Raw genomic sequence first — 24,306 nt, forward strand, 5'->3', positions numbered from 1 at the left:
CTATGTATGAGTCACCGCACTCACATGGGATCCGGTAAACGCAATTTTTGAGGCAACTCCCTCCCCCCAACTCTTTTCACGGATGACTTTCCCTTCCACATCGCTGCACACATCTAGTATAGAAGCCTATAGAATAGTAGTTTGCTGTCAGTTTACACTTGATAACGGTTGGAGATACTTACCAACCGAAACGTCGTGTTACATTAAATAAATAAGACAATGCAAGTTCGACAAGATGTTTTCACTGTACCATTGTCTACCACCTTCAAAAACTAATTTTATTAACTTGTGAAAAATACTAATTTTATATTTACTTCTATTCCCACAAAAAATATTAATAATTTTGTAGGTTTAATCTAAAATTAGAAGAATTGGTTTATAAGGTGCATAATTATATTGCAGGATCTCTAACTTATATTGACATTAATGTGGCAAGAGATTTTAAAAGGCAAAAAATCTTATTTTTATAGACAGTTGAGTTTAGCAGTTATGCACAAATTGCGGGTGAATGTATTGAGACAGTTGAAATAAACGATAGTGTAGACGATCTAAAAGATGTTATTATGGACGAAACGGGCATAGATTTTAATAAAAGTAAAGTTAATTATAAAGGTACTATTGACTCAAAATTGTTCCAACTTCTCGTACATTAAAAAATAATCTGACTCATAATATTGGCTTAATTGATAAAAAACTTATAAAAGGAAAGAATAAACCTAAAGAATAAAGACAGAAAAAGCTTTTTCGTGCCAGAGTCCACTCAATCATGTGACCTTATTATTTTAAGTTTTAACATACGTAGTATAAGGAAAAAAGTGAATTTGTTAAATGTATTTTTGAATGAAATATTACCCAAAGTTGTATGCTTAAATGAATCGTGGTTTCGTTGATTGAGAAAGAGACTAGCACATATTCCTTGGATAATTTTAATCTATTTAGTTTTTCCTGTAGAAAATTTGCAAGCTAAACCTATTTTTCTTAAAACGATAAATAATGTTGAGTGTTCTGAAATGTCATTGGCTAAGTGTGAGTTGACTATTGTTAGTATTTATATCATCAAACGCTGACTTGAATATTTTTTTCGATGGAATATACAGGCTTATAACGGAACTTTACGAAAAGGATGAAAAAATAATCGTTTGCGGTGATTTTAACATTGATTATTATTCATCAAAATATCAAGAGCTAAAAAATATATTTTTGTCGTTTAATATTATCTCACATTGGTCAGAATGTACCAGAGTGAGTAATAAGGGTGCAAGACAGATGAGTGCAGTGACAGTGCAGAGACTATGTTTGCTCTAATTATGATAATAGCGAAATTTGCATGGATCTAAAAAAGTGTGAGTTCCCTGATCATCACGCCCTTTTACTGAAACTCAGAAATTCTTTAGAAAATATTATGATTTTGGTGAAGTACTTAGAATGAGCTTTAATGATACAAATTTGAGAATATTTTGTGATGGTTTACTTTCAGAAGATTGGTCAAAAGTGCTAGGATGCCCGTAGGATGTATGACATATTTTTTCAGATTTTCTTTCGCTATTTTGATGCCAGTTTTCCATTAAAAAAGCAGCAGCTGGGTTCTAGAATAGCTTATTGGGTGTCTCCCGAAATGAGTAAGTGGTCACAAAATTGAGAGATTGGTATGATCTTTATAAAAGAATAGGTTCTCAGATTATTTTGGATAAATACAAATGGGGAAAAAAGAATACCAAAATATTTTTAATAATTATCGTAAGCCACTTAATGACAATATAATACAGAATTCTCAAAATAAGTCTAAAAGTATGTGGGGTCTCATAAATGAAGGATTACGGTCTAGTACGAGTAAAGAACCTCTTACTCTATCACACGAAAATAAAATTGTAGAAAATCCTAATTTAGTGGCTGAAATATTTGGGAATAACTTGTCAGAAAAAATTCATATTGTTGTCAGAAAAGCGATAACACAACTTGTGAGATTTATATACAACAGGAAGCTTATGCTACCTTAGTGTAGATGAGATGCTATATTTTTCCTCCATTCTCAGAGGTACTAAAGCTTATTGAATAAACCAATTGTTCACCCCTGTTCGTAATTCCCTATGCATTTTTCTTTTCTCTTCTTCTTCGGTTTTCTGATTGCCGTTCCTTGAAGAAACCAATAAGCGTGTCTGCAAATACCAGCTAAAATTCCTGACCTTCGTGACGTATGCAGTATCCCTAAAAATCTATCCTTTTATAACGTAACTTCCCTTTTTTTAAGATATGAATACTTTAATTATTCAAAGACACAAAATAATTACTTAACTTTATGTACCTAATCATCTTAGCAAGTCTCTTACCAGAAACCGATATCAGAAGTTCACATGACAAAACGGGCCAAAAAAACAATATACAGATCCTAGAAATGTAAAATTAATATACTTTTTTAATTGTTTATTATTGGTAAATATTTCGGTAAAGATCGCGTCTTTCATAGAGAACCCCACACAACTACTGCAGGATAATTACCTATCAGGACACCTCATAAGCGTGACGAAAATCTTTAAAACAATAATTATTATTTGATAAAGACAACTAAATGAAATTTTTTTTGAATTGGATTTTTGATTTTAATGATTTTATGATATGGCACTCAACATTGAATTTTTTTGACTACATATTTTCATTAAAATTAATAAAACAAATAGAGTATATTTAAGTATTTAATAAAGATTAATAAAAGAAATGGGTGAAAAACTGCTCTTGGTAATAACTCAAGCAGAAAAAAATTTAATTAACAGAGGTCAAAAACAGAATTGAGAATGAAATTGTCATAAAACTGGTGTTACAGCAGGGATGGTTTATGGTCGGATCACTGCGGGTCATAAAACATCATTTTACGGCCGCAAAGGTGCAATAAATGTCCTTGTCGAACGCAAAATTTAATAAGATGATTAAAAGGCTCTCAGATTTTATCGAAACTAAACAATTCACTGAAAGGCAATAAATATATCTATTACATTAATATATTAAAATCATATACTCTGCGGTTAGTAAAACCATAATTCTTCAAAGGAATGCTTAAAAAGTTTAAGGACCCGGCGTTAATTAAAGAAAAAATCATGAGACTAATGAAAGGTGCATCCCAAATTGAGAATAACAAGAATTTTAATTTAAAATGCATATTTATATTTCCACTTTTTCCCCTCCTGCATTCTGACGTTTTTAGAACTTCAATTGGGCATTTCACTTCTTTGTCAAATATTTTAAAAAATATATGCTCTTTTATTAGGTCATGAGTTTGTTAAATTATTTAATTTGTTTTAACGTATTTAATTTAGACTATTGTGCGCCTACTATAAAATAATATTCAGTTAATTGATGGTTAACTGATGATTTTGTTATGTATTTTATCATTTATTACTCGGAGGATATTATTATCGGTTTTCTGAATAATATGTCTTTTCTTTACAGAATCTATGGAATATCAGAGTCTCCTTTTCTCAAAATATCCAGGAATTAAGCATTTTAAAATTGCTTACAATTACACTTAAAAACTCACCCATCTATCACACTACCGAAACTTTCAGATGCAGATGACACAGACTTTATCGACTTACATATGACTGCATGTAAACACCGCCAACACACTTCACCGACATCCATATTTCTTCAACCATTGGATTGTTAATTTGGAAATAGGTCTAATGCCAAAAGCACCTTAACCACTTTGAGCACTGGTTGCACAATTTCTGTCAGTATACTTAACATATTTGTCGTCAAAGAATTCTGCATTCTAAAGAATTTTCAGTGAGTGCGATAACCGAGTATGACTCTATTAAAACAGGAAGAAGTTTGTTTTGTCTTAAGACCTCAAACATTTGTCTTAAGACCTTAAACATGTCTTAAGACCTTAAACATTTTGATATGAAATGGAAATTAAATCTAACGGGGTATACTTTTCAAGTCTAATTGTTAAACATTTTCTGAATTTAAAGGTGTATTAGAACCACGTGGGTAGAATTCTTTGACTGCAGTGACAGCAGGCAATAGATTACGATTCGGAAATCTCTTTAAAAGTGATTCCTTAACACACAACTTGAATAGAATGAACTGTTGTCATTATTTTTATCCAGCAAAATACATTGAACGTCCCTTGTACACAACTGATTTTTGACATAGTCACTAATTTGTTGCTCGGTAGTATTAGGATTCCACATGCCAATGTCGTCTTTGGCCATCGTAAACACTTTATCATTTGTGCTGGTTTGCTAAATTGACCAAGTTTGGAATGCAAATTGGATTGGGTACTCTGGTTACTACTTACCTGGTTACTGGTTATGAGTGAATTCATACTTGATTCAGGTTGAGCAAGATTTATGTATTTGTTGAACGTTTTCTGGGTTGAGATCTGTAGTAATACACGTGAAAAATACTGCACAGGCACAGGCTTCTTAGCTTTACCATCAAATTAAGGAAGCTGTTGCAGTCTTTCCTCTATACTTAATATCTTGGACTCACGTTGTATGTTCTTAATGTTTGTTCATAAATCATTTTTTCATGTAGATTGTTAAGGAGACCTGCATTATCCAGCATTGGCAAACTGGGAGTTTCAAGCTTACTAGAAAGAGAGTTGGAGGTGGTTTCGCAAAAGGTCTCACATATGTTTTTAAGTTAGGATTTTGCATAATTCAACCAATTTGGAAACACGTCCTGTTGCTTCATTACATTAAGAAGGAAGGACTCACAGGCAAAAAGCTTTTAGGGAACTTTTTATTAAAGTTAATACCCTTAAAATGTACTTGATTCATTTTAGACTTATGAAATAAATGTGAATTTTGCAATAAAAGACGTCAAGTATGAAATAATTTATTTTATAAAAAAAACCTTTAAATCTTACATTTATTGAAACACTTAGATTTATTGGAATTCGTAGTCTTCCATCATACTTAACCTGTGTTGGGTTAACACAGCAATATCCACCATTGCTTCAGGCAATAATAACTCATGAACTGAATATTTAAGGGACTCTTCATATGCAAATATTATACTGGTATCAAATAACATCAAATGGCTCTGGGATAAAGCTAAGATACAATTTCTTACCCTAGCCATGGCCTCTCTTATATTTTTCGGAATAACCTTTAATATATTTCAGTTTAAAGATATATTTTCTAGAGCTTTTTCCAAAAAAAAAACTTACTTCTTCCAAGTTTTGTACAAAACCACCTTCGTTTCCTTCACTTTCAGTAACAGGTGGGCTTATCCAAATATAACCATTATTTCCTAAGATTAAGCTTACTCCAAAAGGTAAATTGTGAAAGTGAATTTTTGATTTTTTCACTAGGGATGGGAATACTTTGACTAAAATACCTTGACCCAGCTAAGAAATATTATATATAGTATATAATTATATAAATCATAATAACAGCTTATTTACCTTTCCGTATCTTAAGCTTCTAGTATGTAATGAAAGAGTTCCATCTGTAAACACACTTTGAACCTCAGCACTGATTAAGTCACCCTCTTGCAAATACTGCCTCATCATGTGTTGATCCTCCACTGATCGCCTTCTCTGTAAATATTAATAATTAATTTTTTCTTAAATTGTTAATTTTATTAGCAAGTAAGTTGAATAAATAAGTTTTGATTTAATGCCAAAAATTATATGTTTAATATGGTTCAAGTAGTAGTATCCAAAACTCGCTACAGCGGTCCTTCTTTAGAAATAAAATAGGTTTTCTGGTTTACTAATATTTCTCTTTTGTTTGATATATTACAATAAAATGAATCATAGCTATTCAACAGTGCAGGCAAATTTTTAAAAAAAGTTAAAGTTTATATATAAGATGAATATTTCAGTTTCTGAAGTAACTTAAAAATTAAACAATTTAAGTAGGTATAGAAATGAATATTTTATTACTTTTACCTCATATTATTTATCAGTTAGTATACTTAAGGTAGATGCTGAGTTCTTCATGTCTCTGCTTATCCAATTAAAACAAAATGCAAGTAAGATTAATAAGAGAGAAGAATTGAGACAAAGTGCAAACATATAATGAAGTAATACCACAATTGTTAATTATATAATAATAATAATAATAATAATAATAATAATAATAATAATAATAATAATAATAATAATAATAAATAAATTTATTTGCCAGTAATAGTACAAGTTTACAATGCATTATTGGTATACATTCTTCATACATGATAAATGTATTACTGCAAAATGGAGTTTAAGGCAGTAAAACTGATATTGAATAAACTCCGTGAAAATTTTGTAACTGTAACTAACAACAAAGAATATTAAATTAATATATAGATTCAATGTTAGCACAATAGCAAATCATAAGTAGTATGTAGTTTTATAATTTCAACACAAGTAAATTACAACACTGTTTTTACCTAAAACATTCTAATAGTTCCTAGTTCTTATACTTATAGTAGACGTTTGTACCTACCCAAAACACATACACACACACACGTATGAAAAAAAAAGATAAATAAAAAACAACAAGACTTAGTGGTGTGTTAGCAAGTTATTTTTATATAGATATCTGAATTTTGTTGGCGTGAGTATTTTCATTTCGAGAGGAATATGATTGTATAATAGGTAAACATTATAAGAGAAAGATCTTGCAAACAAGGCAGTCTTATGGAAAGGAGGAGATATTAAGCCCCTATACCTTAGGTTTAAGTTGTGAACATCTGTTCTAAACTTTATTTTGTTGTACAAATATGGTGGACTTTTATTAAATATTATTCTGTGGAATAAGACAGCGGAGTGAAATGTACGGCGATTTTCCATATCCAACCAATTGCAAGTTTTGAGTTTGTGAATTACTGGCTCAAACTTCCTTATGCCAAATGCAAACCGCAAACACGACCTCTGAACTCGCTGTATCCTGTCCCTATCCTGTTTGGTTAGGCATGGACCATACAATGCATCACAATAATTAAAGTGACTTAACACAAGAGCATCTGACAATGTTAATTTTAGTTTTTGACTTAGTGCACGCCTATGTGGATATAACAGCTTTAAATTTGCATACGCCCTCTGTACACACGCAGATACATGTTCGCTGAATCTTAAATCTGTATCTAAAATTACCCCCAAATTCCTAGATTTTTTTTCAAAGGTAAGCTCTGAGTTATTTAAATTAATTTTAAGTTGGTTTTCTAAGTCAATTTTTTGTTTTCCAAAAGCAAGTATTTTAGTTTTTAAAGGGTTTAATTTTAAGTGGTGTTTTTCTGAGTTTCGAACTAATTGATTCAAATCTTTATTTATGTTAAGTTGAGTTTGTGCTATGCTATTAGGTGTGACAGAGTATAATAATTGTTTGTCATCAGCAAAACTATAATCAATACAGTGTTCAAGGGCATGTGTGAGATAACAGGTGTATATGCAGAATAGTAACGGGGATAGCCCGGAGCCCTGTGGAACACCACAGTGAAGCGACCCTTTGTCCGAACATCCCTTATCAGTTTCTACATATTGAACCCTATTAGATAAATAGCTTTTAATTAGATCGACAGCACTCTGTGAAAATCCAATATGCAATAGCAAAGCGAACAGAACCTGGTGGTTTACCTTATCAAACGCTCTTGTGTAGTCTAACAATATCAAAACACATGAGTTTCCAGAGTCTATATTTGACATTATTGAATCAACCACGTCCAACAATGCTGTACAGCAACTGTAACCTTTTCTAAATCCCGATTGTCTCAAGGGAAGGATATTGTGTTTATTCAGGTGTTCTATTATTCTAGCGGTTAAGATTTTTTCAAATATTTTCGAGCAGGGTGATAAAATGGATATGGGTCTTAATTCTGAAAGGTTTGTGGGCTCGGTTTTAGTTTTTGGCAACGGAAAAACCCTAGTAATTTTCCAGGAGTAAATTTAGATACGAGAATACACGAGTTATAAATATTAACTAAAATATTTAGAATCTGAGGGCAGCATAATTTTAGCATTTCACTGTTTAGACCATCCGGACCAACGGCATTTGATTTTATTGATGATAAGGCAGTGTAAACTTCCTGTTCATCCGTCAATCTAAAAGAAAAAAGCTCAATAAAGTTTTTTGCCGTACTAGTAGTATATAATAAAATCAAGTCCGGATCTGCTGGTTCAAGTTGAGAAAATTGAAGAAAAAAGTTGTTTATTTCATTCGGGTTATTAAGATTGTTGGGAATGGTATCACCGGACTTTTTGTTTAAAATATTAAGATTCTTGAGAGTTTTCCATAAAATCTTTATCATCATCATTTGAGTTTTTATTATAAACTCTTGTACTAATGTTCTAAATTTTAGTAGTTTTGACTGTCATAATGTTAAGTCCAGTTATAAATTCTTGGCAGGTATTCTATTAGTAAGATATATATAATCCTTCTCTAAATGTTTCCAAAATCTTTCCACTTTTAAATTAAGCTAGAACTTTTAACAAATCTTTAATTAAGAAATGTTTTATGATACCACATATGTGAAAAAAAAATTGCTGTTTAAGGTTTATATAAAAGTGTGTATCTGTTATGGGTTTTGATAAATTCTACATCCTTTTTAAATGTTTGCTGTACCAGTGATTTTTTCCTTTGCATGCATTGTTACTTGGAATTATTAAATAGTAGTGCCGCTACCCGAAAGTGCATTTTGACCCCAATGTGCTACTAATTTTCCTTATTTCTTATTTATATTAAGTTCTCATAGGTGAGTACTAAAACTTATAATTTTAAATGTCCATATAGATATTTCATTCAACTGACTTAATGACATAATATCCGGGATAATACTTACCAATTCTCCTCCAGGCAAATTAACAGAAGATAAAAGCAATGCTGAATCTAGCCTTGAGTTTGTGTCAACCTTCCACCTCTTCTGCTGTACTTCCATTATTCTGCCTACTAAAACCTCTCCAACTTGACCATTGTACCTGCTCTTTAATGGACGAATAGAAATAAGCTTGTTAACTTGTTCTTTAACTCCAGCCACTGATGCTTTAAGATCCCCATTTTCTTCATAAGTTCCATGACCTCTAAAAGATTGATTTTTTTGGAAACAACATTTATTGAAGCAATACGTTACGATAACAATTGATGAAGTTTACTCTGAGGTTTAAGATTTCACTAAATAAACTCCTAAAAAATGCATAATAATTGGTCCCAGAGTTTGATTTCTAACTGTACCAAAAACAACATGTGTGGTTATTAAATTAAAAGCTAGTTAAATATTATTGACTAAAACTAATAAATTTGTGATAGATTTCTTTTTTAATCTCAATACACATTGTTAATTATTTGTGAAGCTTCATCAATATGATGTTTTGAAACTATATTGGTTCTAGCCTAATATTATTATTCCTTGTGATATGAGTGTATGTCATTGAAATATATGATAGTGTGATTGGACTTTTGAAGCTTATAAATAATCTTAAATTATAATTTTTACTGCTCTAACTCGCAAATATAATCACTGGCTTGAATTTATAAATATCATTAGTGTGCATAAGGTAGTCAAGATTAAAAAGATTTTTAAGTACTCTATTTTGTAGAACATACCTTTTTAGAAATTAGTTTTGTTACAGGTTTCCCACACTGGGATGAAGTAAGTTAGTACTGAGAAAATGGAAGAATTATATATTTGATACTTAGCTGATATACTTAAAACATGGTTACATCTGTAAAATGCTCCCATAAAATATATAATTTTGTTTTTTACATGTTCCATGTATGCATCCGAATTAGATAGATTTTTATCCTAATTATTTTGAAGCAACCATTGAGTATACATGGTTAAAACATTATTAATTCAATTAACCAGAAGCTCCAAATTGTCTAGCAAATACAAAAAGGCAGAGTTGTCTGCAAATGTAAAATATTAGGCAACTAACCCTGCTAGTCACAGACTAAAAGTGTGTACAGCAGTGGCCCTAGAACAGATCCTTGAGATATATTATATAGGTGAAGATTACACTTTTATGACCATTAAATTTACATATTGCTTTCTATTCAACAAGTATGACCTAATCAAGGCAAGTACAACACCCCTGAAACCCCTTTTTTTATTTATCTATCAAAATAGTATGATTACAAAAACTGATGTTATGATTTTACTATTGTCTAAATTGGATGAAATGTAATTAAGTAGATTAGAGAACTACTATTTTGAAGGAATCCATATTGATATAAATTATATGCAATAAATTTTTTGACAAATGATGCTATTCTTTTTTTTGTTTCCACAATTTTTAAAAATACACTAATTACAGAAATTGGTATATAGTTATTTTGTTTTGTTTTAGATCCTGATTTATATATTGGGCATTGGATATTTTGAGTTCAGGAAGAAATTCACCAGTACTAAGGGCCTTATATTAACCAGCAATTGATATATAATGTGTTCTTTTATATTAATTAAATCAAGAACTCCAATATTATAATGACTATATTAAATTTCTGGTTTCATTTTAATTTACCCTTGATAATGGTCATACCTATCTCCGTAAAATATTTATTTAAACTACCTATTTGCTATTGTTTTAGTGTTACTTACAATTTCACCGTCAATTTCAATTTGATTTATATATTGCTATTAACAGACTTTTTATTTAGAAATATATTTATGACATTCCATTTAATATATTATATTAAGGATAATTTAACTAATATATTTAATATATTATTTATATATTTTATTTAATATATATTATACAGACCTGAATGTACCAATGCATAGACTGACAGCAACGGAAAGAGGATCCACTTACTTTTGTGTAATATTTTCCAATAAGAAGCCTGATGCAATAAAATTTGAGCAAAGTTTTAATGTGTACAAAAGAAAAATTAGGAAAATTTTAATTGAATTAGAGCCATATACAATTCAAGATTTTTTGAACTGTGTGTTGTAGCTGTTGTTCTGTGTCAATTTAATTTTATTTTTTTAATCATTGTTTTTAATGCAATATTTTATTTCTATTTTATTATAATTTAATTTTAAGTGATATGGTAGGTGAGTAAGCTAATACTACGCTTAAATAACAGAAGTTTTTATTGTAAATAGTGATGTACTTATTTCGTTTGATGCTTATTGTTCAGTTGTATGTGTGTATTTGCTCACAATTTTTTTTTTAAATAAAAGATGTTTTAAATTTGAATTTGAAATGGAGTTGGTATTGAAATTTTAATTCCTAATTAGTACAACTTTTGCGTAGTTCTTTAGTGCAGGTACTTGTGTCCCTAGTTAGTAAATGTAAGGGTTTAACTAAGTGTTTACCTGACAAAATTTAATGTTGCAGCTTTAATTACTTCTTCACCTGGTGTATATATTCTATGATATTTTTGGGTGGCAGCTAAAGGTCCAACCCTAGTTGAATCAGATGCACTTTTAATGTGAATTTTTTGGGACATTTTCACTCAAAAACTGGAAATTTAAAGGGAATTTGTGTTTACCATGTGTATTTGTTTACATTTGATGAAATTGAGGTTAACCTACCCAGTAGTGGTTAGAATTTCAAGAGCTTAATACTAAGAGCCCTTCTGATTGGTTTAAAGATAATTTTCCTAAAGTCTTATTGGTTAAAAATAGAAATGACAATTTCATATGTCAAAACTGGAAATCATAAGAATCTGTTTTGTCAAATGTGAAATGAAAGTCAACATAAAATAAAACAAATACCCCAATTTTTAGGAGACCCAACTCAAAATTACTGTGATATTTTCAATTTTATACATAAATTTTAGTAAAAATGTTTAACTTAAAATATGGCCTTACACACCTTTATAATACCGGTGAGTACTCCAAGCTAAGACTTTGCCCCCTAGGACAATATTGCTAATATTTTATAAGGACCCCTTTTATATTCTAGGTTCCACTAAAAAATTTTGTTCGAAAGCAGTACAGAATAAAATAAAAGGAGCTTGTGATGTGAATATCAAGAAAGCCTTCGGCCAGCCTGCTCCTCACAGTCATCCACATTTGTTAGGCGATGATGAGGTTACCCCACTAATCAAGAAACAAGAGTACCAATGCCGAAGACAAAAGCTGGTTGATGCTGTTATAAAACATGCCAAAAAAAATTGTTCTCATGCTGAAAATCATATGGTAAATTTATATTTCACACTTGCTTTTACTCTCTAATGTTCTCTTGGTAATAATTCAGATATTAAATTTACAAATCGATTCCCAACATAATTTTAGTGCTTTTTCAGTAGCAGGTTTATATATCACTTTTCTTTTGCTCTTAAATGTTCCCCAGAACAATGTAATTTAAAATAGTTGATGTTATTTCAAGCAATCCCCAATACTTTTGTTTCAGAAGAACATAGTAGTCTTGTTGCTCGATTGATTCTGTATGATGAAATTGTAATGTGATTGTTGCCTTTGGTAGAAAATGGTATTGTGACTATTGTGGTTGAGTTAAGGATAAAATAAAACTTGTTGAAGACTGACACAAAGAACCATAGTGCTGTTGTTTCTTTGGTACTAGCTAGTATCTCCTGACAGAGTTTTGTAAGCAAGATCTGCCCTCATATGATGCATTTGGTTTTCAATTTTTAGTTGTTTTAACTCAGCTTTATTAGTGAATGAACACATTTGTATAAATAATCTATCACAATATGCACAGGAGTCAGATCTCGGAGGGCCAAACCTGATTTGGTATTTGATATGTGTGTTGAATATGTCTCGATAGAAACTTAATTCACACTTAATTTCAGGATATTGTTCATGGAAGTTGCCACATTTTTTGAACACTAAGGCTAGGATCCAAACATAGTTTCTGGCTAATATTTTGGGAATAGTGGTTTTCTTGTATTGCAAAGGAGTTAATATGGTTTTTAATGAGGTTTTTTTACTGCACCCAGATTTTGTTTGGCCTGTTATCATGAAAACCTCGCTTGTTTTCCAATGGTCTCTGAAATTTGATCTTGCATAACTTGAAGAAGATGGGTGATTTAAAGAATATCACAATTATCACATACAGATTTTGGCACACTTGTACACTTTTTCTTGTTAATGGTTTAAAGTATTTTACAGTATATTTCCTAAATTAAAAAAAAGAAATTGCTTCATCTCTTCTTCTTTTACCTACATCCCCAGTTTTCACACATGTTTGACAAAAAAAAAATAAATAAAATTGAAACAAGATTTGTAGGAAACACAAATCTTGTTTGGTTATTATAATTGAGCCTGTGAAATTTTCTGAAGAGCTCTATAGTTTTTCAGCCGCCTCTTAACATTATTTATGTTTTTGACATTTACAAATTCTCTGGTGCAAAAGAAAATAAATTATAAGCCCACCTTGTTACACTGTAACCCATAAAACACCCACAATTTACAGGCTATATACTCAATAGGCAGGAGTTTTTGGGGAAGCGCTTTTTTTCTAAATGAAATATGTGGTTCCCCCACATCTCTTAAAACCTTTCTTGTATTAGATTTCTATTGCGACATAACAGTATTTCTTTTTTTCCATGATTTAGTGGTTTTCATCTACTGAAGAGAACAATACACTATTTACACTCGCCATGTTTTGGTGAATACTACATTGTTTAAGCAATTTTTGTCAAGGCTCTCTCTCTTTAAAGCACGACAAATCATAACTCAACAGCGAAGTAAGCCCTAATAATGCAACTGATAAATACTGATGCATAGCACATTGTTGGCGCAAAACGCCATTTTAGAAAACTTGGCGCTCGCACAACGTTGTTCAGGTGGCCCATTCGAAAATATTAATACCTACAATTTAGTTTGAATTTTACTCCGAATATACTTATTCTATTCCAAATTACTACGTACTAGTTATCATCTACTATCTTATACTATTATAAGTACTTATTCCACCAACTCGTTAAACTAAATACTACTAATTGACATCAAATTCTCTGCCTAGAGCTGCAAATAGGAAAAATTCAAGGAAGATTTTCTAAAAACAATATAATGAAAATTTTTAGCACAATTTTTGAATGATTGCAGATTCTTCCCAGCTTTGTAAGGTCAAAAACAACCGAGAATACAACTTATCTGAAGAGAAGGCTCTAAATACAATGTTATTAAAATACATTCCACTTTGCAACAGGCATACGAAACAAAAAATTTGAAAAGAACAAAAAAGAATGAGTCCTTCATAGATTTGTTGTTTATATTCATTTTAATCTTATAAAAATTTCAGATGATTAACACAGATTTAAACTTTTGCCACCCCTAGGCAATTCGCCGCTCATATTTTAACAAAAATTGCAATTTTGTTTTTTTTTTTGTGTGAGTGCTTAAACAATAATATTCTTCAATATTTTATGAGGATTACAAATATTAATCAAAACAAACAATGCTTGGAATCTCATTTATTTTATTGAAATTATGACAGTGAAGTCAAGGACACAACACTCATATTCACAGGTTTTTGCGTCATGATTTTTCAGCTATAAAATCACGGATAATTTCAAGATCTATTAACAGGAACAAAAATCTGACTACTATAGATGCAACAATGCAAAAGCATTGAGCTTGTCTTTCCTCAGTGAAGGTCTATTATAGTTTTAAACAAGTTTTAACGCAGAATATGATTTTTCAGCCCTACAAGATGGAAATAGAGAGTTAAAGCAAATATTCTCAATGCAATGCAAAAAATATATACTTTTTCTAGACTTAAAATTTCCTCGAATTTTGCCGCCCCAGGCCATAGCCTATGTTGCCTTTACAGTAAATCCGCCATTGGATGAACATTACTTGGATGGTGGTGTGTGCCTATTTCTTTCAATTTATATTTTAGTATTGTAATTCACAACTATTTCTATAAAATAAAAGACTCAAGTTAAGAATAGGCTAAGATCACTAAAAGATTAGATGTTCTAGTGTATGGAATTTTTAGAAACAAATAATAACATTAAAATTTAATATATAAAGCATTTAGAGAATAAGACTTCAACCAACTTCTTCCAACAAAAAATTAAGTTAAAGAAAAATCCTATCTTCTATAGATTACTTAATACAACATTTTCCGAAATTTACTAAAAATTTACAGATACTCTACAAATCCCTTCATTTAGATAATAGATTTAGAGTCAAAAGAAATTAAATAATAAATTTCTTCAAGGCTTTCCCATTGGGAATTAAATATACATTTATTAGCAAAATTTATCCTTGTCCTCACTTTCAATATTAGTACTGAAGTGGTTGAAAGCACTCTTCTATTGAATGAAAAAGATTTTACTTGAATTTAATCATTGGTCCACAGATATAGAGACAAATTATTATCTCATTAACTATCCTTTCATTATCCAAGAGTAACATAGCATCACTCGTTCTTCCTTCTATTTATAATAATAATAATAATAATAATAATAATAATAATAAGACGTTTATTAGCCACCAATACAAAAAAACCATAATTACAGAAGGTAATATGATTATATACATGGAATTGAATATTAGAATATTAAACAAAAAGAGCATATTAAAAACAATAGGTTATATAAAGAATTTAGTTAACACAAGTAAGGCAACTAATAAGCCATGCATTCAGACTTCCAGAAAAGAAGGAAACAACTTCCTGGATTCTGTTAAGGCTGTTATGTCTTTTATTCATTTTAATAGTTTGTTTTTTTTATGGAAAATCCCAATTTGATATTTTTAGTGTTTAGCCTATTTTATGTTTGTATTTTATCTATATTTATTTTATATATTAGTAATAGAATCATAAGCACAATTGTTTCATTCTTATTTATCTATTTTGAATTATTGAAAACATTTTTAGGTAATGAAAATAAGGCTTTATTTGACTTTGACTACTACAATAATATAAGAATAAATTATAGAGCTTTGATATTGCTGACTAATCAGTTTTCCGATACAGTATAAATATTTAAGTATAATTAGTTATTTCAAATATTTCAGATTATTATCCCATCTACTTCCAAAAAATATATGTCCGACAAAATTCCGTACGTTTTTCGCCAAAATACAGATTTTCTCTACTTAACGGGCTGCCAGGAGCCAGATACTTGTGCTGTGATCACAGCTGGAAGCCATGGAAGGTAATAAATACCCTACACTTTTTGACGGAAAACAATTACTTGACAATATTGCTATGTTTTAATTTAATGTACTTTCAGTAATCACAGAGTGGCCCTATTTACAAGGGACAAAGATGATCATGCAGAATTATGGGATGGACCTAGAACTCATCCGGAAGATGCTCCTGGATTTTTTGGAGTAGATCAGGGTCTGCCTATGTCTGACCTTTCAAAATATATAAGCTCTTGCAAGAAAGCCTTGCCTCATTTAAGCCTGTGGTATGATTTTGAAGCTGCCCCTCACCAAGATATCCACAAAATAGTTTGTGATTATTTGCATGATTCGTCCAACAAGACTTTTGATTCGCCTAGGAACTTTATCCATAAATTAAGGTTGTACAAAAGTACTGCCGAAGTAGCCTTAATGCAAAGATCATGTGATATCGCTTCTAAGGCGTTTATTGAAACTATGTCTTATTCCAGGCCAGGAATAGGTAAATGTCATCAGCTTGAAGTAGATAATAAGTAGCTAATGAATTTAATAAATTTAGGGGAGAATCAGCTTTTTGCCAAAGTTGATTATGAATGTAGAGTTAGAGGCGCAGAGATACTAGCATACCCGCCAGTAGTGGCCGGTGGTACTAGAGCTACTACTATCCACTATATAAATAACAACCAACTTGTTTTTAATAATGAGATGGTACTTGTTGACGCTGGTAGGAACACTTAAATTTACAACAAATACTATCTATTGTCATGTCTCTTATATTTTTTTTAGGTTGCGAGTACCATGGATACTCAAGTGATATAACGAGGACGTGGCCAATAAATGGTCGATTTACTAACCAACAAAGGGAAATATACGAAATAGTCTTGGATGTACAAAAAGAACTGATTGACTTGTGCGCGAAAAGGCCTAGTTTGGATGCTTTATTTGAGTGTATGTGCTTGTTGTTAGGCAAAAGGTTACAGGAATTAGGACTTATTGGGATACAGCCAAATAATAACTACTTAATGCAGGTAAGTAAAAGTCTAAATAAACGACAAAATTTATATTAATTTAGGCTTATGTGATTTTATTATTGACAAATTTAAGGCTGCTTATCAATTGTGTCCTCATCATGTTTCACATTATTTGGGAATGGATGTTCATGATACACCAACTATTAGTAGAAACATCAAGTTGGAACCTGGTATGATAGTCACTGTTGAGCCAGGTAATATTTTTTTAAATAATTTTCCGCATTTTCTGTAATTGGTAAAGCTATATCAAAATTACATCATAAAAATCCTAAAATACTCTAGCATTCTAAATTACAACTAGCTTAAATAAACCTAACTATTTTAAATAGTATATCAGAAAAAAATTGTTAAATTTATATATTTTTAAATGAAGGTAATACATTTTTATTCATAAGTTTTTTAAATAACAGTTAATTTATTTTCTTGTTAACATTGGTTACGTTAATTGGTCTGGATTTTTTTTATAATTTGTAACGCAATTTATTGCAAATTATTATCACGATCGCCAAATTAAGAGAAGAATAAATATCAAACAGACACATTCTGTGTTTAGAATAATCCTTAATTTTCTATATAAACATATATCGAGAAACGCTTCGTTTTCAAAATACAGGCTGTTAAAGTAATTTTTATGACATTTTGTACACATCTTTGCGGTAGAGTTTGTCTAGCTAAGGAAAGGTACACCATCTGTTTCAAAGCTGCGCCAAGTTTTGTCCCCTAATAACGCGCGATTAGCGACAGTAGCGCGCCTTTTTTAATTTTAATTTTAGAGCACAGAACACAAATATAAGAATTAACGCAACGGCACTGTTTATATGCAAATCGGGGCGATCGATACCGTTGCTTTGGCAGCGGCGTAAACAAATTTACTGCGCAACCGAGCCGAACAACACGTGCTGTACCTTTCCTTAGCTAGACAAAGTCTAATAAAAGGCATTTTTCAGTTTAAAAGGCTAATAAATTTTTTATCAGTGGTCTCGATACGGGATTTTTAATATAGTATTCTTGAAGAGAACATCTTCTCTTCAAGAATACTATAGTACGCCACTGCTTTTCCTAAAAAGAAAAATTATTTCTAAAATCCTCAGTAACTTGGATTTATTGCCTTTTCTCTGTATGATTGTAAAATGGTAATTACAATAAATTTCATTTCGAAGATTGTACTACATTTGACAAACTACTCTATTAAATAAGTCGCTAAATAATTTTAGAAAAACTAGAATGGCAATCAATGGATCTCATTTACTTAGAGACCAGACCGTAAAGTTTACAATAATGGTCCAAAATGACCTCCTCTAACCTCAATACATTTTCGGATTGGCTTGCAAAGTTTCACAGGCTTGCTCTATCCTTAGAATTAGTTCTACTCTTGTTTGAACTGGTCTCGAATAAACTACATTTTTTAAATAACCTCACACCAAGAAGTCAACAGGGGTGAGATCAGGGGAAAGGGGTGGCCAGGCGCTAGCCCTAATCCAGTATTCTAGATAATTATTATTTAACGATTTTCAATTTAGCGAAAAATGCGTAGGGCCCCTGTCCATTTGAATCCAGAATTCAGATATCTAAGATAATATTCCCTTAAATTTTCTAGTTATTTAAATAAGTCATTTTGCAAGAAACCATTAAACAATTGTCCATCTAGGTGATAGAATATGGGCCCCACAAAAAAATTTATTTATTACACGACAGCAAATTCTTGTTGAAATGCTTTAGTGTGTGCAACATGTGGATTCTTATGGCTCCAGATCCGTATATTATGGTATTTTACTAAGCCACTTCGGGTAAACGTGGTTTTATCAGTGCATAAACAGCGCAAAAAGCAGTTACAAAAACGGCGTTTATCAGCATTACCAGGCTGTAAGTTTTGAACTGGCTGCATCTGGTTTACTGTGATCTTTTCTCAAAACGCGATTAACTGTATTTTTAGAAACCAAAACTGCGTTGCCTTGTAAATTTTGGGCTTCCCTTCGTACACTTACTGTTCTATCATTGTCAAACATATATACAATTACATTTTTATGTCGTTCATTACTCTTATTTTCCTTTCTTGGATTCTTTTTGAGTACAAAATCCTTGAACATTAAATTTGTGTTTATTAAGACTTGTTTGCAAGATAATCTTCTATTTGAATGAATGTCAGCATACTCCAAGTTTCTGAATAACACCATCTTCAAATCTCTAGAAAGACTGATGCAAATACTTTGTGTAAACTGTAATGTACTAAAAACTCACCTGTCATACTTTAGACAGATTTAATAATGCATACTAATATTTGACATTAAGAGAATTACTCCTGAATGTAACAATAAATGAAATTTGAACTACGTCGTAATAAAAGTTAATGTTATTTCCTCTAAAAAAACCCCCTGTGAAGTTAGTGCTATTTGGTGATGTCCATAATTATAATGCTAGTATTAATCGTACTGATTTTATTTTAATCCATAAGTGTAACCATTCAAATGCTTAATTATGTGCTTTATAAAGGTTTGCTAGAGTTTACCTAATAATATGAAATATGTCATCATATCAATAATTTTAAACGTTTATTGAGAATACATATTTTGGATGTGTAATATTAGGCCAATATTGTGTTTTTTATATTTAATTTGTGTCCTCTACTTTTAAATTTCAAGTGTTATTAATAAGTGTCTTAGTTTTGTCATTTTGTATTTACAATAGTTGTGCGTTTTTATTTACTTTTTATAAAAACCTGTTGTATATAAATAATTCTTTGTTTGTATCTAACTCTTATATTTATATAAAATAATGTAATTTTTTTTTTGTTATTCGAATTGCTTCACATTTAGTTTGTGAGCTGACTTCTTGAGAAATTAATTTAGGACTATTTCTGGAAAAATCTCGATTATTGATATTTCGCCAATGAGGTGGAACGCAGCGTTTAATAATTTAAGTGTATTATGTATAATTTAATATTTTTTATTTTCTGTTATATATGTAGCACGTTTACTAAATAAATATATTATTATTATTTTTAGGAAAAGCAGGGGCGTACCATTTTTTTCTTCAAGAATATTACACTATTGATAAAAAAATTATAAATCTTTCAAATCAGAAAGTGCCCTTTATTACTTCAAGTCAGTAATGATACAAATACATTTTATTTCTTAAAATTTTACCACCGTGTATTTCGAAAACGAGGCGTTGCTCGATATAATATGTTTATACAGTGCGAGTTTATACAGTAACTTTGAATAAATTCGATAATAAATAAATGGAAGCGTGTTCGGAAAAACGCTCGGACACGTCAATTGAGATTTTAAGTTGCGCATTTTTTACAATGCAAAGTTTTTATACAGGGTGTGCTATGTAGGAGGGGCTAATAACAACTTTCTTATTTTAAATGGGACACCCTATATGTTATTATATTTTTAGATTCTGCACAAAACTCCAAACATCTTGTATCACATGCCATAGCTTTATTCACTAAGTTTAGATTTTTTATTTAAAAAATGTTTTAAATTCAAAAAATTTGCGTTTCAGTAAACATTTTTTCGTAATGTATTTTATGAATGTCCTATAAAAATGTGGCATTTTTATAATTTTGACATTTTATAAATTTTGAAAAGCACAAGATTGAAATTTTAATGATGATTGGGTACGGAGATAAAACAAGAACCCAAAATGAAGTTTTGCATTTATTCAGACAGAAGTATCCTGATTTATAGGTAGAAAAGTTTATAAAGAACCGGCTGCTCAATATGCGCAAACCCATTTTTCAACACAAAATCGATAGAAAATCCGGTGGCAGAGAGAAAAGACGACCGCAATATATTTTCTCTCGCTTCTTATTAAAGAAACCGCAATAACAAAGCAGCCGCCGTACTTCGTTTCTTTATTCCTGCCGGGGAATTAAAGCCTATGAATAGCCTGAAGGCCTACTCAGTGTCGTCTCGTACGGGAAGTGAGTTAATCGTGTTATAAGGCATTTAAAATCTGTTGTGTGTTTTTTTTTAATTATAATAGTGAAATAGACTATAGTTTTTTTAGTTAGACTATCCGATTTTTATTGTAAAAGGTAAGTAAAATTGATTTAAATTATTCAATTTTGTCTAATAATTTAAAAAAATAAATGAAAATTAATTACTGTTAAAAATTATATTATTTAAAATATGCTTTGATTTTAAGTGACAAAATAATAAGTATTTAACTTGTAGGTATATATGTACAGCCTAGAGTGTGCATGTGTATATTAATTTTTTTACTATCTAATTTTTTTTTTAGATGTCACCTAAGAAAGTAGGCAAACAAGGACAAATAATTCACAGCCAAGGGAGAGAGATTATTTCTAACGTGGCAGCTTTTATGAAAAAAGAAGCAGAGCAAGGAATTACTATTCCTTTGAAAAATGTTAGGTAAGTGAACAATATAAATTCATATTTTATTGTAGGATGTTGTTTTCAAATTTCAATTTTTATTGTGTTGATAACTTACAATAATAGTATATAATTATTTTAAACAACGTACGTTAGCTGCCACTCGAGTATCCCAGTCAACTTACAGAAGAGTGGTCCAAGAGTCAGAAGATATAGAAAATATACCTTCCTGTTCCAGCAGGCATACAGGCTCATCTGATGAAGAGATCGAATGGTCTTCATCCGATGAATCTGATTTAGGTTGTAATACACTATCTGATAGTAAATAAAAATATATAATATGTAAAATAATGAAATAAAACTTTAAGCTTATACCAATTTGTTTCTTTACACAAGTCGTTTAAAATACCTAATCCTTAAAAAAAATGCGAATAAAGAATAATTTTCAGCTACCTATTTGAAGTTCTGTTTTAAAAATAATTAGCGAACTGCATCCTCCTGTAAGTAAAACTATTTTTTATTAGATTTTTTATGGGCACATCACAATGCTAAAAAATGTAATTTTAATTTATCTACATTTTTTTAAACGAATCTCGGAGCAATTAAATTCAAATATGCATTCTTAGTTGATATTTCAACTAAATCAAATGCACTTATAATATCGCTAGCTATACCTAAAAATCTAAGGCTATTTAAACTCTAGTACAAATAAATATTAATAATTTCAACAAGTGTGCCGCCTCCACTGTCTTCAGACCTCGACATAGTCATCTGACCCGATCGATAGAATAACGAGGTGCGCGGATTTTGCCGCCTGTTGATGTCACCGGTTCTTTATAAACTTTTCTAATACTATATTATACTACCCATATCTCAAAGTACTATAAGCAAGTTTAAAAAACAGTTTCGGGAAAATGGTCACGTAAGAACAATAACAAGTTCTCGGCGATCTGCGCTTAATGAAAGCACCAAAATTAATGTGTTATTAGCCATTGAAGAAAATTCTAATATTCCCACTAGGTATCAGGTAGCGCGCGAATTGGAAGTGAGCCAGTCTTCAGTAGTAAGGGTTCTTGAAGCAGAAAAATTCCATCCCTATAAACTAACAATTCTCCAGGAACTCAATGAGGAGGATGCAGATAGAAGAATTGAATTTTGTAAACAATTTATGGAAATAATGCAGAATAATAATCTTATTACAGAAAACATTTCCGATGAGTCGACATATATGCTGAACGTAGAAGTAAATCGTCAAAATTGCCGTTACTGGGCACAAGAAAATCGATGTTGGATGAGGCAAGGCCACACTCAACACCCAGAAAAAGTAAATGTTTTGGCAGGAAGAAAATTTAAAGGGAGCAAAGTACTTAAGTAAGAAGAACTAATTTCAAATCTAGCTGTTCTATTCCCTGATCCAATAGAAGCTGATGTGCCGAATAGAAACATGTGGTTTCTATTCGACATTTCGGCATTTGGGTTTCTATTCCCATTTTGCAAAACCTGTTCGAAACTATCTGGATACTATTTTTCCAGGGAGATGGATTGGCAGGAGGGGACTTTTTGAATGTCCACCAAGATCGCCCGATTTGACTCCGCTGGATTTTTTCCTATGGGGATATTTGAAATCCAAAGTTTATGTGACCAAGCCGGCAAATATTGAGGAGTTGAAAACTAGAATAAGGAAAGAGTGTCGAAACATTTCTCCAGAATGCATAAGAAACGTTCAAAATGAATTTGTAGTACGTTTAGGGCATTGCCAAGTAGTAAATGGTTAACATTTTGAACATTTATTAAAGAAAAAGATTTAAAAGAACCCTCTTTAAGTTTATGAAATACGTTTTCTTTAACGCCCTGTATCTTAAAAATAATCGAATAAAGGTATGGCATGTGATACATCAAAATGTTTGGAATTTTGCGGAGAATGCAAAAATATAATAACATATAGATTGTCCCATTTAAAATAAGAAAGTTGGTATTAGCCCCGCCTACATGGCACACCCTGTATAATAACTTTTTATTGTAAAAAATGCGCAACTTACAATTTCAATTGACGTGTCCGAGCATTTTTCCGAATACGCCCCCATTTGTTTATTATCGAATTTATTCCAAGTTACAAACTCGCACTGTATAGAAAATTAAGGCTTATTTTGAACACAGAATAAGCTGTTAAAGTCTGAACACTGCAATTCTGCACACCCTGTACGAGTATATGGCAATATACAAAACCCGTTTGTAGTTTTAGTAAAAACCCGTACGAAACACTAAAGGCTAGAATTAGGAGAAACTGAAATATCTCTATAAACTATTTTATTAGTTTGTGGACATTATTACGTTAATATTTAAAACAAAAAAAAGAAGGATACTGATATGGTTGTTAAAACTGATATGTGTCTTGTAATTGTGGTAGCGAAAAGCGAAAAATGTAATTTCTTCCAACTTTTCCTTTTTATTAACTTTTCTTAACACCGAGACTTTAATTTTAATTATTACAAAGGTCTCTTTGAGAATCATGGACAACTTCTATTAACTTATTAGTTCACCTTAATAAGATCGTTATGTACTCATTAAAAAAATACGCCTAACTGTACCATATCTAATTGATCAAACTGCGGTGAAATCTTACAATGCTATATTTTATTTTTAGGTATTTATATAACAGAAAAATCAGGGCTTCCAAAAGAATATCATGGCATTGGAATAAGAATAGAAGATGACGTACTAATAACAGTAAATGGACCGGTAGTCCTAAGCCGAAAATGTCCGAAAGACATTTGCGAAGTTGAACAAATCGCCAGTGTTGGACTAGAACAATGTAGTAAAAACGTATAGTGATTTTTTTTTTAAGTAGACATAGGGTAAGACTTTATTGTGTTTTGGCTGTTTTTTATCTATTTCATTATTTATACTGTTGGTTGTAAATAAAAGTTTATTTTTATAAATTTTCATATTTACCACTATAAATA

At 30.8% G+C, this 24,306-nt stretch overlaps 2 protein-coding genes and 1 long non-coding RNA gene across 5 annotated transcripts; 2 read left to right on the forward strand and 1 right to left on the reverse strand.

The window, feature by feature from the left end:
• Positions 1-4,823: 4,823 nt before the first annotated feature.
• On the reverse strand, positions 4,824-11,456 carry LOC126734354 (exosome complex component RRP4). Its single transcript, XM_050437945.1, has 5 exons — positions 11,242-11,456; positions 8,767-9,004; positions 5,408-5,542; positions 5,171-5,350; positions 4,824-5,109 (listed from the first exon to the last, which is right to left on the reverse strand). The coding sequence occupies exons 1-5, from the start codon at positions 11,373-11,375 to the stop codon at positions 4,888-4,890; spliced, it is 909 nt and encodes a 302-aa protein (XP_050293902.1). The 5' UTR covers positions 11,376-11,456; the 3' UTR covers positions 4,824-4,887.
• Positions 11,457-11,588: 132 nt separating this feature from the next.
• Positions 11,589-24,282, forward strand: LOC126734351 (xaa-Pro aminopeptidase 3-like). Of its 3 annotated transcripts, none has more exons than XM_050437941.1 (8): positions 11,589-11,756; positions 11,834-12,069; positions 15,862-16,001; positions 16,080-16,474; positions 16,532-16,696; positions 16,759-17,000; positions 17,077-17,197; positions 23,988-24,282. In XM_050437941.1, exons 1-8 carry the CDS (start codon positions 11,714-11,716, stop codon positions 24,170-24,172), a joined length of 1,527 nt encoding a protein of 508 aa, XP_050293898.1. In that variant the 5' UTR covers positions 11,589-11,713; the 3' UTR covers positions 24,173-24,282. The 3 variants fall into 3 exon arrangements, with proteins under 3 accessions (XP_050293898.1, XP_050293897.1, XP_050293899.1); XM_050437940.1 differs by having other exon boundaries at positions 11,590-11,756; positions 11,815-12,069; XM_050437942.1 differs by having other exon boundaries at positions 11,590-11,756; positions 11,864-12,069.
• LOC126734358 (uncharacterized) lies at positions 20,577-21,829 on the forward strand. Its single transcript, XR_007660031.1, has 3 exons — positions 20,577-21,045; positions 21,252-21,382; positions 21,500-21,829. It is a non-coding gene; the product is annotated as an uncharacterized LOC126734358 (long non-coding RNA).
• Positions 24,283-24,306: the final 24 nt, after the last annotated feature.

The sequence above is a fragment of the Anthonomus grandis genome, chromosome 3 (genome assembly GCF_022605725.1).
Source record: "Anthonomus grandis grandis chromosome 3, icAntGran1.3, whole genome shotgun sequence".
Taxonomy (NCBI): domain Eukaryota; kingdom Metazoa; phylum Arthropoda; class Insecta; order Coleoptera; family Curculionidae; genus Anthonomus; species Anthonomus grandis.

Excerpts from the sequence above, each read along its gene's own strand:
- LOC126734351 (XM_050437940.1), top strand. The coding sequence starts at position 11,730 with ATGGCCTTACACACCTTTATAATACCG. Across the intron at positions 16,475-16,531 it reads TTATTCCAGGCCAGGAATAG|GGGAGAATCAGCTTTTTGCC; the intron begins GTAAATGTCATC and ends TAATAAATTTAG. Across the intron at positions 16,697-16,758 it reads GATGGTACTTGTTGACGCTG|GTTGCGAGTACCATGGATAC; the intron begins GTAGGAACACTT and ends TATTTTTTTTAG.
- LOC126734354 (XM_050437945.1), bottom strand. The coding sequence starts at position 11,375 with ATGTCCCAAAAAATTCACATTAAAAGTGCATCTGATTCAACTAGGGTT. Across the intron at positions 5,543-8,766 it reads ATTTGCCTGGAGGAGAATTG|AGAAGGCGATCAGTGGAGGA; the intron begins GTAAGTATTATC and ends TAATATTTACAG. Across the intron at positions 5,351-5,407 it reads GAAGCTTAAGATACGGAAAG|CTGGGTCAAGGTATTTTAGT; the intron begins GTAAATAAGCTG and ends AATATTTCTTAG.